This window comes from Microtus oregoni, unplaced genomic scaffold, assembly GCF_018167655.1.
Source record: "Microtus oregoni isolate MIOR12 unplaced genomic scaffold, Mior012 000021F_ref0000039, whole genome shotgun sequence".
Lineage (NCBI taxonomy): Eukaryota > Metazoa > Chordata > Mammalia > Rodentia > Cricetidae > Microtus > Microtus oregoni.
Genome location: NW_024543080.1, coordinates 38,540,203 through 38,552,901, shown reverse-complemented (window position 1 = coordinate 38,552,901; position 12,699 = coordinate 38,540,203). Strand labels below are relative to the sequence as shown.

Sequence of the window (12,699 nt, the reverse complement as noted above, 5' to 3'; positions counted from 1 at the left end):
TCTCTTTGGGAGAGTAGAATTCTTTTAAGTAGTCTCAGAACAGGAAATGCACACAGAAGTATGTAAAGAAAGGACCAACATTCTATCCAGTAGATGACATGAACCATCCCTGAAGAATGAGTTCATGGGGCAGAAAGTCACAGTTAGCCTCCCAAGAGCAGGTGGTGATTTTCCAAGTGACCAATGACAAACACATAGGGGATGTTTTGAGAGAATGGCTAAGTGTGTTAGCTGTGAGTGGTGAGGATGGAGTTTAGTCTGAGGGAGAGTGTTACAATTGTAGCTGAGTGTGTGACCCTCTTGGTTTTTCTTTTCTAGCTTTAAGACATCTAGGAGGAGATTAACTGAAATAAATCTTAAGGAGTTTTAATGAAACTTTAAGAAATTAGAAATCAAATAATGTAGTACATATTTTGCTGAGTAAATATGTAATAGAAATAAAATCTTACCAGAAAATTTCTATAACATCACATAAAATATATAATTCATTGGAATCTTACTTCCAGATGTCGCATTTATTCCTTAGAGTTAGAGGCAGTTTCATTTGAGTGATTCTCAGTGCTTTGTAACTTTTAATTGCAGGATGTGAAGCTGACAGCAAGCAATGATGATTACTATTTTGTATTTGAAGATTATTTATATCAGGTAAGTTTTTAAGTTATCCAGATCTTTGTTTTAGATTCTCCAAGTTATAATACTTTAAAGATATTCTATAGTTAAATAAATCTTCCGAATTCCAAAGTGAGTTTCTGGGCTGCCCCTTTTGGTTAAATATGTTGCAGCCAAAATTTGCTATCAGGTCAGTTTCTATAGTTTTTGTTGGCACAAATTATAAAACTGGATGTCATCTTAATACTTAAGCAATCCCAAGATGTTTAGAGAATGTATTTTACATGATACTTTCTATTGGATATATTAATAAATAGTTAAATGTCCTAAAACCAGTGTGGGGAATCATGATTATTCTGATCATTTTGACAGACGCAAACTTCAAAACATCCATCAGAAATATTCCAGAGTACAGGCTAAATGAGAGATTGAAATTCGGGGTGTATAGACTCAAGATACATTGCATATATATATATATATATATATATATATATATATATATATAAAATTGTCAAAGAATAAATAAATATTTTTTAAAAATAAACATGTCAAAGAACCAAAGAATCCATTCTTGAATGAGTAAAGGAAGGTTGGATGACTTATTAATCAAGTAGATAAGGTCAATAAAGCGATGAAAATAAAATATAAATTCTAGAGTTGAAAAATAAAATAACTGAAATGAAAAGTTCTCTGAGTGGCTAAACAGTATATTTGAAAAATCAGTAAGTAATTAGTGAATTTGGAAGATAGATCAGTAGATAAGTGAACAGAACTTGCTTTCCTTATCCAAAAGTTGAGTATTTTGGGGATTTTAATATTACTCTCTGGCTGAGGTTTCCCCAGTATCATAGAATTCTAGATTTCCTTCTCCTATGGTTTAGTTCCTAATATAATGGATCCTTTCTGAACTGATTCCTAAGGAAAATGTAGTAGTTAATTTTATACAAGTAAAGATATCATTTGAACCAAGAAAACCCTGAAACATCTAAATTTCTCTGCTTATTAAAACATTTAGTCTTTTTTATGCTGTTTTAATCACAAATACAAAACTTTATAACAGGACCAAGGAGTGGCTCTCTGAATAAAGTACCTGGATGCAAGCTTGGGACCTAGAGTTCTTATCCCCAGAACCCATGTACGTCTTGGTGGGCATGTGGTCTGCCAGTCATTCCAGTTTTCAGAAGGCACAGACAGGGAGTAAATTGGCTAGCTAGACTGGCCTGTATTGTAGGTTCAAGGGAGAGACCCTGCCTCAATGACTCAGGTAATGAGCAATTAAAGAGGACTTCTGACATCAATCTTGGATCTTCATACACACGTGTACGTGCACACACATCCAAACACATATGAATGTACACATGCACATGCATCTATACACATACATACATATACACCATACTACATTAAAAGTGTTATAACACCAAACCTATGGACATATCTATTACCATGTATCAACCAAGAGCCAACAATGTCGTGATTTATAGTCTCTGACTGTTGTATTTCAATGTGTGATTACAGAGAGTGTAAATTTGACAAGCTTATCACATTTAGTGAATGAGGAGAGACCATCAGTTTTAAGTTCCAACTGTAAAGTCTTTTGGTGGTGGTAACAGAAGTTTGCTGGGTGACAAATTCACCTGCTGACAGAGTCAGTGAGCAAGGGTAACAATTTCTCCAGTTAATACCAGAATAACCCATAAGAGCATATCCATTCCACCCCCACATAAGTGACTTATATGTAAGAAACTTGAAAGTAAACAAGTCAGACAGGAACATCTTTTTCAAACAGTGCATGTGTTTGCCGAGAAAACCAGGACAATCTTTAGGGAATCCTCACGATCACCACACTGTAAACTACAGTTCCCTCAATGGCCTGCTGTCTAGGTGCTGAGGCAGGGCATTTTTTATCAACATTTTAGTTCAAATTCCATTCTTTTTTGGTTTTCCATAATTTTTCCCAACCACATCTCATGACTGCTGTTGCTGTTGTACTTTATAAATAATACTAAATAAGTGTTATTATTAGCTATATGTGGGGCATAGCCTATCTCACGAATTTATGATAACTTTTCCATAACTGAATCCATTGACTATCGATTCCCTCCTGTGTGCTCTGCAAACTCTGGCAATGGCTGCTCTGATCCCCGCTGATGTGTGTTTGGCCCTTTAAAAGTCTCACTGCCATCTTTGTTTGTGACAGGCTTGTCTCAATAAGCAGGGCCATCTGGTTCATCCATACTGTCTCATGTGGAATGATGCATTCTTTTTAAAGACTAAATTTTAGTCTATTGTGTAACACACTATTTTCTTTATTAGTTTTTCTAAATAAGCGTTGATATAGATCTTTATTCTCATTGCTAATGAAAGGACACTTACAATACAGAGATTTCTCTTTTAAGAAATTACTCAATTAAGGTTTTTTTTTTACATAGTCAGGTATTAATAAATACTTTTTTCACTGGGCAATGGTGGCACAGGCCTTTAATCCCAGCACTCAGGAGGGAGAAGCAAGTGGATCTCTGTGAGTTTGAGGTCAGCCTGGTCTACAGAGTAAGTTTCAGGACAGCCAGGGCTGCACAGAAAAACCCTGTCTCAAAGCAAAAAATACTTTTTCATTATGATATTTTAAAGCTATTTTATTAATAGTCCAATTACTTAAAACTTTATAAATAATTTAATATACTTACAGATGATATGGTTTTATACATAAAAACTCTACCAGGAAACTTATACAGCTGATAACACCTTCAGCAAAGTAACAGGGTACAAAATTAACACACAAAAATCAGTAGCTTTTCTATGTACAAATGACAAAAGGAAATCAGGGAACCATACCTTTCACAGTATCCTAAAATGGCAACAATAAAACCCTTGGGACAACACCAGTCAAGCACATGGAAGACTTGTATAGTAAAAACTTTAAGATACTCAAGAAAGAAATTGAATAAAACACCAGAAGATGGAAAAAACTCCCATGCCCATGGATTGGTAGGATTAATATTGTGAAAACGGCCATACTACCAAAAGCAGTCTACAGATTCAGCACAATCCCCATCAAAATTCCAACACAGTTCAAAGAAACTGAACAATCTTTAACTTTATATGGAAACTCACACACACACACACACACACACGGAAAAAAAGAAAAAAAACAGGATAGCAAAAGAATCCTAAATAATAAAAGAACTTATGCAGATATCACCATTATATATTTCAAGTTATACTACAGAGCTACAACAATATAAACAATATTCTACTTGCATAAAAACAGACATATTGACCAGTGAAATGGAATTGAAGACACGGACATAAGTCCATACACCTATGGACTTCTGAGTTTTGATAAAGAAGTCAAAAATATACACTGGAGAAAATAGAGCATCTTCAACAAATGGCCACATCAGACTGAATGGCTGCATGTAGAAGAAAGAAAATAGATCCATATTTACTATCCTGCACAAAAGTCAACTCCAAATTGATCAAGTACTTCAGCATAAGACCAGATACCCTGACTCTGTCAGAAGAGAAAGGAGAGAATGGACTTGAACTCATTGGCACAGAAAGGACATTCTAACCCCCCATCACTTTTCCCTCTCAACCTCATGTGCTCTTCCTTAGAAAAACAAAATCAATAACAACAAAACATTGAATCCAGTTGTGCAGCTTGTATGTGCATTGGTTGGGGACCATCTCCTGTAGAATGGATAGCCTGTCAGGGGTCACATTCCTGAAGAAAACTGACCTTTCCTTTCTGTCAATCATCAGGTGCCAATAGTTCCTCAGCTGGGCTGGGACTTCATGTCCCCCCCAAAAAAGGGATTTTTGTCTTGCTTGGTCTTATGCAGGTCCCGCACACATTAGTCACAGCCACTGTGAGGTTATGTGCACCGCTGATCATGCCTCTTCAATTTCCTTGTTTTTCTTGGCCTCTAGGCTATGAGATCATGAGCTTCCTTGTGTTTTGCCTACTGGCATTGTCATCGAGCTTGGCTGATTTTTCACTGCTTCCTCCTCTCTAGTGTCTTATTCTGGAATCCCCAAACCATACTATCTTTCCTCCTTTTTTCTTTCTTTCCTTCTTTTGGACTCTGTACAGCACATACAGTAGTCAGTGTGATGCATAGGTTCCAATGTCTGTTCATTTTAGTACTTTCTTTTTTCTATTTCACAAACCCATTATTTCCAATGCTTTTATCTTCAGCTCTGGAGGATATATTCCACCTGTTCCAATCTGCCTTTGATCCTTCCAGTGAGTTTTCATTTCAGTCTTTGTTTCTGTTTTGTGTTGTTTTTCTGAGTTCATTGTCTCTTAGTTGGGGTTTCCATCTTGTTCAAATGTCATTGTTTGTTTTCTCCACATATTTCTTTATGTGATCCTCTTTGAGATCATCATCTTAACCCCTAAACATTTAAATTTGCCATCAGATCTTTGTAGGGACAATTTCGTTTGACTTTTTCATTTGAATGGCCCATATTTTCTCATTTCTTAGTATTTGTTCTTTATGATTTTTGTTGAAAACTGGATATTTGGGTATAATAATGTATCTCTGAAAACCATACTGTCTTCACCTCTTAGCCCATATATTTAGGTATCATTTGGAGGTTTTGTTGCTTTGATTTTTGTAAGTTCTTTCCAAACTCAGCATGAGATACAACATCAAGAACTTTTCTGAGCCTACATTTTTACCTGGGCATGGAAGATTACCTTCTCAGTTTTTCCGTAGTCAGAGGCATTTGTTATAATGTCCTGTCTCCTAACAGGAAGAAAAGAGAATGGATCAGGGGTGGGAGCAGTCTGCTCTTTAAATCCAGGACCTTGACTTCAGCTAGAGCAGTGGAGGTATGTGTGACAGCCGACCCTTTTCCACTTCCACCCTCTGCCTCTGCACCGCTCCAGGCAGACGCAGTAGTCACCGGTCAGGGATCAGGTGTCCAGAGTAGTGTGCAGTTCTACAGCGCAGCAAGGAAGGACCTGTAGCTCCCACTGTGACAGGAAATTCCGAGTCTTATTTCTCTGTCTGTAAGGAACAGCAAGCATGCTGGAATTTTTTGGGACGTACACTATAAGGAAGTAGCAATCATTACTAGAAAATTTAAATTTGGTTACTTACAAAGTAAGTTAAAATCATATTTGTATTGTGTGGCGTTATGCCTGTTAGTTATTTGCTTTATAAAAGTATTAAGAAAATATACATGACTGCTTCTCAAGAGTAGCGAGAGGGTAAATGCTGCTGTGTTGTGAGCTAGCATTGACCATGTTAGCCACAATTTACCACTGGAGGTCCCCCTGAAAATTCCAAGGTATCCACAGACTCCATGCTTCCCAGATAGCTCTGTGAGACATCGCTGCCTGCACGGTAGTTGTCTGGATAGGAAGATAGCGTCATGGCTTCGTGCTACTTCATTATCGTCGTAGAGTCCTCTTGATGGCTAATTCTTAGAACCACATAAAATGTTCCATTCTTTGGGTTTGAGTTTTGAAATTGGGTCTTGCTATATAGCCCATGCTGTCCTAAAACTACTGATCCTCCTGCCTCAGCTGAATCTCAAGACTGCAGGGATGCCTGGCTCTTCAGGGTAACCTTATTCCCTTATTTAGATGAAATGCAGAAGATAAGATCCCAAGCTCGTACAACTACAAGGACCCCAAGCCTGTTCTATGTCCAAAACCCAGTAAGCCACACTGCCCTTTAAATTATGAAAAATTTAAGGCAGGGAAGAGTGCTTTTCAAGCCATTCTTGAAATGTTATCATTTCTTCATTAGTTAGAAAAAATACAAACGGGAAGATTTTAGCACTTACATGTTAACCGTGTTGTCCAGATGGTACCCATCATTTCTTTTGTGGTTTTTATCACACAAATGACTTTTTTCTTAGAAACGTTGAGAAGAAATATACTTTGACATATTAAGAAAGCTTTCAGCCCAGGTAAACTGTTTGCAGACGTTTTTGGTCTAACTCTGTGGTATAAACCTTCAGGTCGTATGAGTGCCTGGTTTCTTACAATTCTTCTAAATAATGGAGAGCCCTGCTGTGAGTAAGCTCACCTACTACATTTCAGTTTGCTTAATTTGTAAGTGACCACTGCCTTCTGAGTGTGCAGCCCAGCAGGTTTACGATGAACCTGGCAGCTCTGCTCATATCCCAGGGTTGCGCCCTGGTACGTACTGTCTATGCACTACCCCTGGCATTCTCACTTTACAGTCCCAGTGTTCCCCTCGGGCATCTCAGATGTCCTGCCTTCTCGGGGCCACAGGCAGCAGCGCCTCTATGGGATATATTTAAGCACAGTGCTTCTTCTAAAGTTACTGTGCTACCCCAGCCTGCTAAACTAAGGGGATGTTGATATAAACATTTCCTTAGGATTTTCCTTGGTTTATTTTTGGGTATTTTTGCCTTTATTTAGAGTTATCTTAGTTAATTATTTGTACTTAGTTTATTATTTGTACTAGCTTACTTGAGGTTCTGAGACAGAAATCTAAGTGGTTTGATTTGCTCACAGTCGTGGTATCCACAGGGTTGCATTATTTCTGGATGTTCTGAAGGAGAGCCCATTCCTTTGTCTTTCCCAGCTTCTAGAATGACGTTCATGCGTTGACTTACAGCTGGTTCCACCATTCTCAGAGGCAGCAGTAGACAGCATCGTCAAGTCTCTCTCACTGCCCTGCTGCCTCTGTCTTCTTTATAAAGATCACTATGATTATGTTATGTCCAGTAATACAATCCTGGGTAATCTTGCCATTTACAGATTGTCAATGTAATGACATCTATAAGATCAATTTTTTAAAATAAATTTCGAGATTATAATTACATCATTTCTGCCTTCCTTTTCCTCCCTCCATGCCCTTCCCACAACTTGCTCTTTTTCAAATTAATGGTCTTTTTCTCTGCAGTTGTTTAACTTTCAAATATACTTATGTACTCTGAAATGCATAAATACAACTCACTCAGTCCATATAATGTTATTTGTATTTGTGTGTTTCAGAGGTGACAATTTGGCAGTAGATAACCAGTCAGTGTGCTTTTCTCAGGGAGGACTGCTTCTCCAGCTCTTAGCATCCTTGTTTTTCTGGAGTTCTTTGTCTAGGGTGGAGGTCTCATGGGTTTTCCCCCTTCCACATTTGCATGGCTCTTGGTCTCTTCCTTGGTCAGGTCATGTTTAGGCAGCTGTGTTGCTAAGATTTCATGGATGTAGCTTCGGATATTTCTAGAAGACACAGCCTCACAGCAAACTTTCAGCTCTTTACTAAACTTTCTGCCACTTTTTCAAAATGCCCCCTGAGCCTTAGGTACAGGCGTTGCTCAGGAGACTCCCAAAGTATTTAGGCTATTGCTGTTGCCCTTGGTTGGCCCAGAAGTGGAAGGTAAGTCTTTATTGCTAAGGACACCATGCACGTAAGATACAAGACAGAGGGCCCTGTGCTGGAACTGACCTGAGTGCCTCCTCCCTGAGTACCATCCTTAGGTGGCTGGTTAGGTTTCCAATACCAGGCTTGATTTCCCTATTGGTGAGCCAGCCTTAAGTCCAATTAGGCTACTAGGCTATGCAGACAAGTATTGCCTCCTTACTTAGGGTTATTGTGAAAGGTGGAGACCATTAAAACTGATCAATTATGGACCCCAGTCCTAACTGACACAACTAGAACAATTCCTGTGAATAAGGCTCAGGGGTCATTGTGAAAGAGGGGACAGAAAGATTGAAAAGACAGAGGAAAGAGAGTTTGCTGTGAGATTGTGTCTCCTGGAAACCTGTCCGAGAGACTCCACTCATGAAGTCTCATCAATATGGCTGACTAAACGCAATGTTAAGTGTTTTCATTGTTAATATTTACAACCTAATATCCATTTTATGCCATTTGTATCCTAGAAAGGAAACGTTATTTCTTAGCATAACAGTGAGCGTATAATACTAGCATGCCTGTCTTAATGGAATTTAGTGTTACTTACTATTTAGTGTAGTGTTACTATTGAGTGTTACTATTGAGTGCTAGGCATATGCCCACTGACACAAAGACAACTGTCCCCAACATCTGACATTGATGCTCCACCTTCACAGCCCCAGAGCTCCCCTCTCCACTGCATTTCAACTGTTCCGTTTCCTTCCCAGGGTACTCTTCTCCAGTCAACCACACACTCAGGTTCTCAACCCTTTTCAAGTGTTTGACCAAAGGGCACCTTCTCAAAAACCACTCCTTATGGACTGACAAGCCCTTCTCTGGGCCTCTTTTATCTTGTTCCTACGGGACTTGCCACCTAGTGTGCTATCTGATTTACTTTGGCACCACTCTTGCTGCTTGTTACCTCCCTTCACCGTAACTGAGAGCAAGGTTTGTTTGCGTGACTTTCTTTTACTTCATCCTGGCATTGTGCTTGGTGGATCATAAGAGCGAAAGAAGACAGTCAGCTGACTTAGAAATCTGTGCAAATTCTCAAAAGTGGAGTTTGACGTGATAGACATAATTGAAAGGGACAGAAGGTTGATGAGGCGGATGTCAGAATTATAGAAGTCCTATAAACATAAATATTGAAAAGTAGGGATCATTCAAAAATATAATGCTTGAGTGTTTCCCAGAAGTGGAGATACAGAGTTTTAAGTTGAAGAAACACGGTAGCTGAGCAATATAAACAAATCCCTAATTAAATATTTCAAGGACAGAGACTAGCAAATATAGAATACTACTAACAGTTTAGCAATAACTGTAGATAACATTTAAATAATGTGACATACCCAGGTACTATTCTAAATACTTCCTGCATACCAATTAATCCCCACAATACACTTAGACCTTAGCATTGTTATTATATGCATTTTAAATATACTTATAAGGACACAAATGTAGATAACATTTAAATAATGTGACATACCCAGGTACTATTCTAAATACTTCCTGCATACCAATTAATCCCCACAATACACTTAGACCTTAGCATTGTTATTATATGCATTTTACATATATTTATAAGGACACAAATACTTAGAAGTCCAGTCACTTGCCCTTGTCATCCAGTTAATAAACTGTAGAGCTACAGTTGAAAGTCCAGCAAAATTAAGTCTAGATGGGTACCTGCCCTGCCACAAAGGGTCCAAAATCATTCCTCATTCTGTGCCCATTTTTCTTATGCAGTCCTCTTTGTGATGAGTCGGGATCCCGGGTCTTCTGAATGTTTTAACCTTCCTGAGGACTGGACTCTTGCCCCCAGTTTCAGGCTGGTGTCAACAGTCCAGCTGACGCTGTTCTATTGGGTTGGTCCTGATTGCACCCTCTCTGTTTTATTTCTTGATAGAGTTGCTGTGTGCCCCTGCTGACCGAGACAGTCAGCTTCTACCTGTATTGGGAAAACCTTTGCTTTGCCGCTGCCATGCTTTCTGGGGATGGAGGCCCTCCCCATTGTAGCACACCTATTAAGTCTGATTCCCAGTTCCTGTACCTCCTCGGTGCTTGTGTGTGATCACCCTCAGGTGCCCCGTGTAGTTCTCATCATCTGTTAAGTTTCTCAAGGTGATTTTAGTCTCCAGATAAAACACAGGAAAATCATCACATAGTTAGCAACTTGCGTTTTCTAGTGTTTAAAGTCTGGGGACAAATTGGGGAAAATCCTCACAAGAATTGACTGCCTTCATGAGGAGTCCCTCCATGAGCACTTAGTGTAAGTCTACCAACAGAGGGCGCTCTTCCCATTACAAAGAGCAGCCCCAAATTTAAGCCATCCCACTCCAGGGCTTCCTCTGTATGAAATTATAATTAATTTAATGGTTACCAGTTGTTTTATAGCAGTGCTCATTGTTTATTTTTCTAATGTTATATCCAGGTATTACTTTGTTTTTCACGGGATACGTCTGTACTGGGTCATTTTGCATACAACAGCGCTTCACCACCGAAATCCTACATCAGAGGTAATGTTTTAATAATACTAAAGAGAAATTACTACAAACTTACATAATCGTTCCAAGAATGTTTGAATGGTTTATAACTTATATTGGTATTTCCAGTTTTTAAGCTGAAAATTACTTCTGATTTCTCTGCACCCAGCAACAAATCCCAGATCGTCCTCCAGATCACAGCTGCCTTTTTAGTCCTTGCCATCTCCTGCCTCCTCTGTCCCATTTGCACCAAATCTGTCGGATTTTCTTCTCTTCCCTACCCATAAACTCATCACAAGGATTCGCCTTTTCAATTTTTCTTAACTTTCTTTTTGTGAATTAATCTTCGAATTTGTCTAGTTCTGCTAGGCTTAAAATTATGGCATAAAGTACGTGCTACTCCCCTCTAATTTCTATTCTAGTGCTCTGTCTAACGCTAGCTGCCTCATCGTGTCTGTGCCGCCGTCTCGGGTCCTGCCATCGCCTGGAGACTGAACTAACTTGAGCCCTTCTCTCTTTTTCCCTCATCACCCAGCACTAAAATCTCATTGCCCCATTGTCTGTTTATGTGTGACCCTTTTGCTGCTTCCATGAAGAAAGAACCCATTTACCCAGGATTTTATCGCTGCCTGGTTGTTCCAACTTTTGCCCTAGGTAGGATAAACTCCATCATCTTGTGTTGGAGTCAGGCTTTCCCAACTTGGAGCTGACATGAATACATAAAAACTTTCTTTTCTTTTTATCCAAAGAGAATGTTGGAGTAGGGAAATGGCTCAGTTGATAAGTTGTCTGTGGTGCAAACACGAGGCTCTGACTTTGGTTCCCAGTAAAGCCAGGCAGAGCAGTGTGCAGAAACCCTAGCACTGGGGTGCAGAGACAAGTGGATCCCATTCATTGGTCAGCTAGCCTAGCTGAAGCTTCAGAAAATAAGTGAAGGTGATTGGAAGATAATTGACTGTGATCTCTGGCCTCTACATGCAAACACACACACACACACACACACACACACACACACACATATACATCTACATCCCATCCTGCACATAGAGTGATGATAAAATTGAATTACCTAGTGGACTAAAATGAGCTGTAATTTAAGACCCTCCACCTGTCATCTTAACCTCATCTTCTTTCCCTCCCTGATTATCTCACACTGTCTATATTCATCCTCGCCCTTCCAGAGCCCCAGTGCCTGAGAAACTTCACATTCCAGGCCCACAAATTATAGGTCCTTGCTGACCTAGCCTGTCTCATGTCTGCCAGCCTATCATCAGTTCCCTCCCCGAGCACTGAAACCCTCAAGTCCATTTAAAAGAAGTCAGCAGTCCTATTCCGTCATTTGTGGTTTGGCCTGGGTTGTAGGCCATGGGGGTGAGGACTGTACCCTATATTTGCCATGTTTGTCTCGATGTCTACTGCTGTGATCACCTGTGTGTCCAGGTCTTCTTATTCCATTGTTTCTTCTCACAAAGATCAGTTTTGTGTGTCCCCACCTTAACCTAAGATGGCCACACTTTTTACTCTTCTCCCTGCCTTATACCCAATAAAAAAAACAAAACACTTAATAAATTTTAATTCAAATCCCAATGTAAAAATCAATGTCTTTTTAGTAAATGCAGAGTTGCTCAGAAAACTGTCAAGCTGAAAGCCCCCTGTCTTCATTAGGGTTAGAATTGCTGCGAGGAGACCATGACAAAGGCAGTGGCTTATGCGTCCATATTTACAGTTCATCATCAAAGGAAGTGAGACCGGAATTCAAACAGGGCAGGAACCTGGAGACAGGAGGTGACACAGAGGCCACTGAGGAGTGCTCCTTATTGGCTTGCTTTTCAGGGCTTGCTCGGTCTGCTTTTATATAGAACCCAGGACCACCAGGCCCAGGGAAGGCTCCACCCACAGAGGACTGGGCCTTCTCCAGTCAGCCACTAATTTAAAAAAAAATAAATGCCCTACAGGCTTGTCTATTTACAGCCTGGTCTTATGGAGGCGTTTCCCCAACTGAGGTTTGATCCTTTCGGATAACTTGGCTTGTGTTAAGTTGACATGAAACTAGCCAGCTCCCCACCTCAAGTTACTCAGTGGATGATGGGAAAGTGAGCAGCTCTTGAACATTACAGAGAACGGACTGTCCCAGAACAATGCTGTTTTCAACCATCCGTCCTTTTTCTCTATCACACAAACTGTGTTGGAAGTCAGGATACATGACTGTTACACAGTTGACGATATTT

The 12,699-nt window shown here is 39.7% G+C and overlaps 1 protein-coding gene across 3 annotated transcripts in view; it reads left to right on the top strand.

Moving 5' to 3' along the window:
* The window catches only part of Tbc1d19 (TBC1 domain family member 19), a 116,933-nt gene that overhangs the window by 59,543 nt on the left and 44,691 nt on the right, over positions 1-12,699 (top strand). For all 3 annotated transcript variants that reach the window (XM_041671522.1, XM_041671523.1, XM_041671521.1), the window contains 2 exons: positions 583-645; positions 10,420-10,504. In XM_041671522.1, coding sequence (XP_041527456.1) covers positions 583-645; positions 10,420-10,504 — 148 coding nt within the window. The remainder of the gene's footprint in view (positions 1-582; positions 646-10,419; positions 10,505-12,699) is intronic.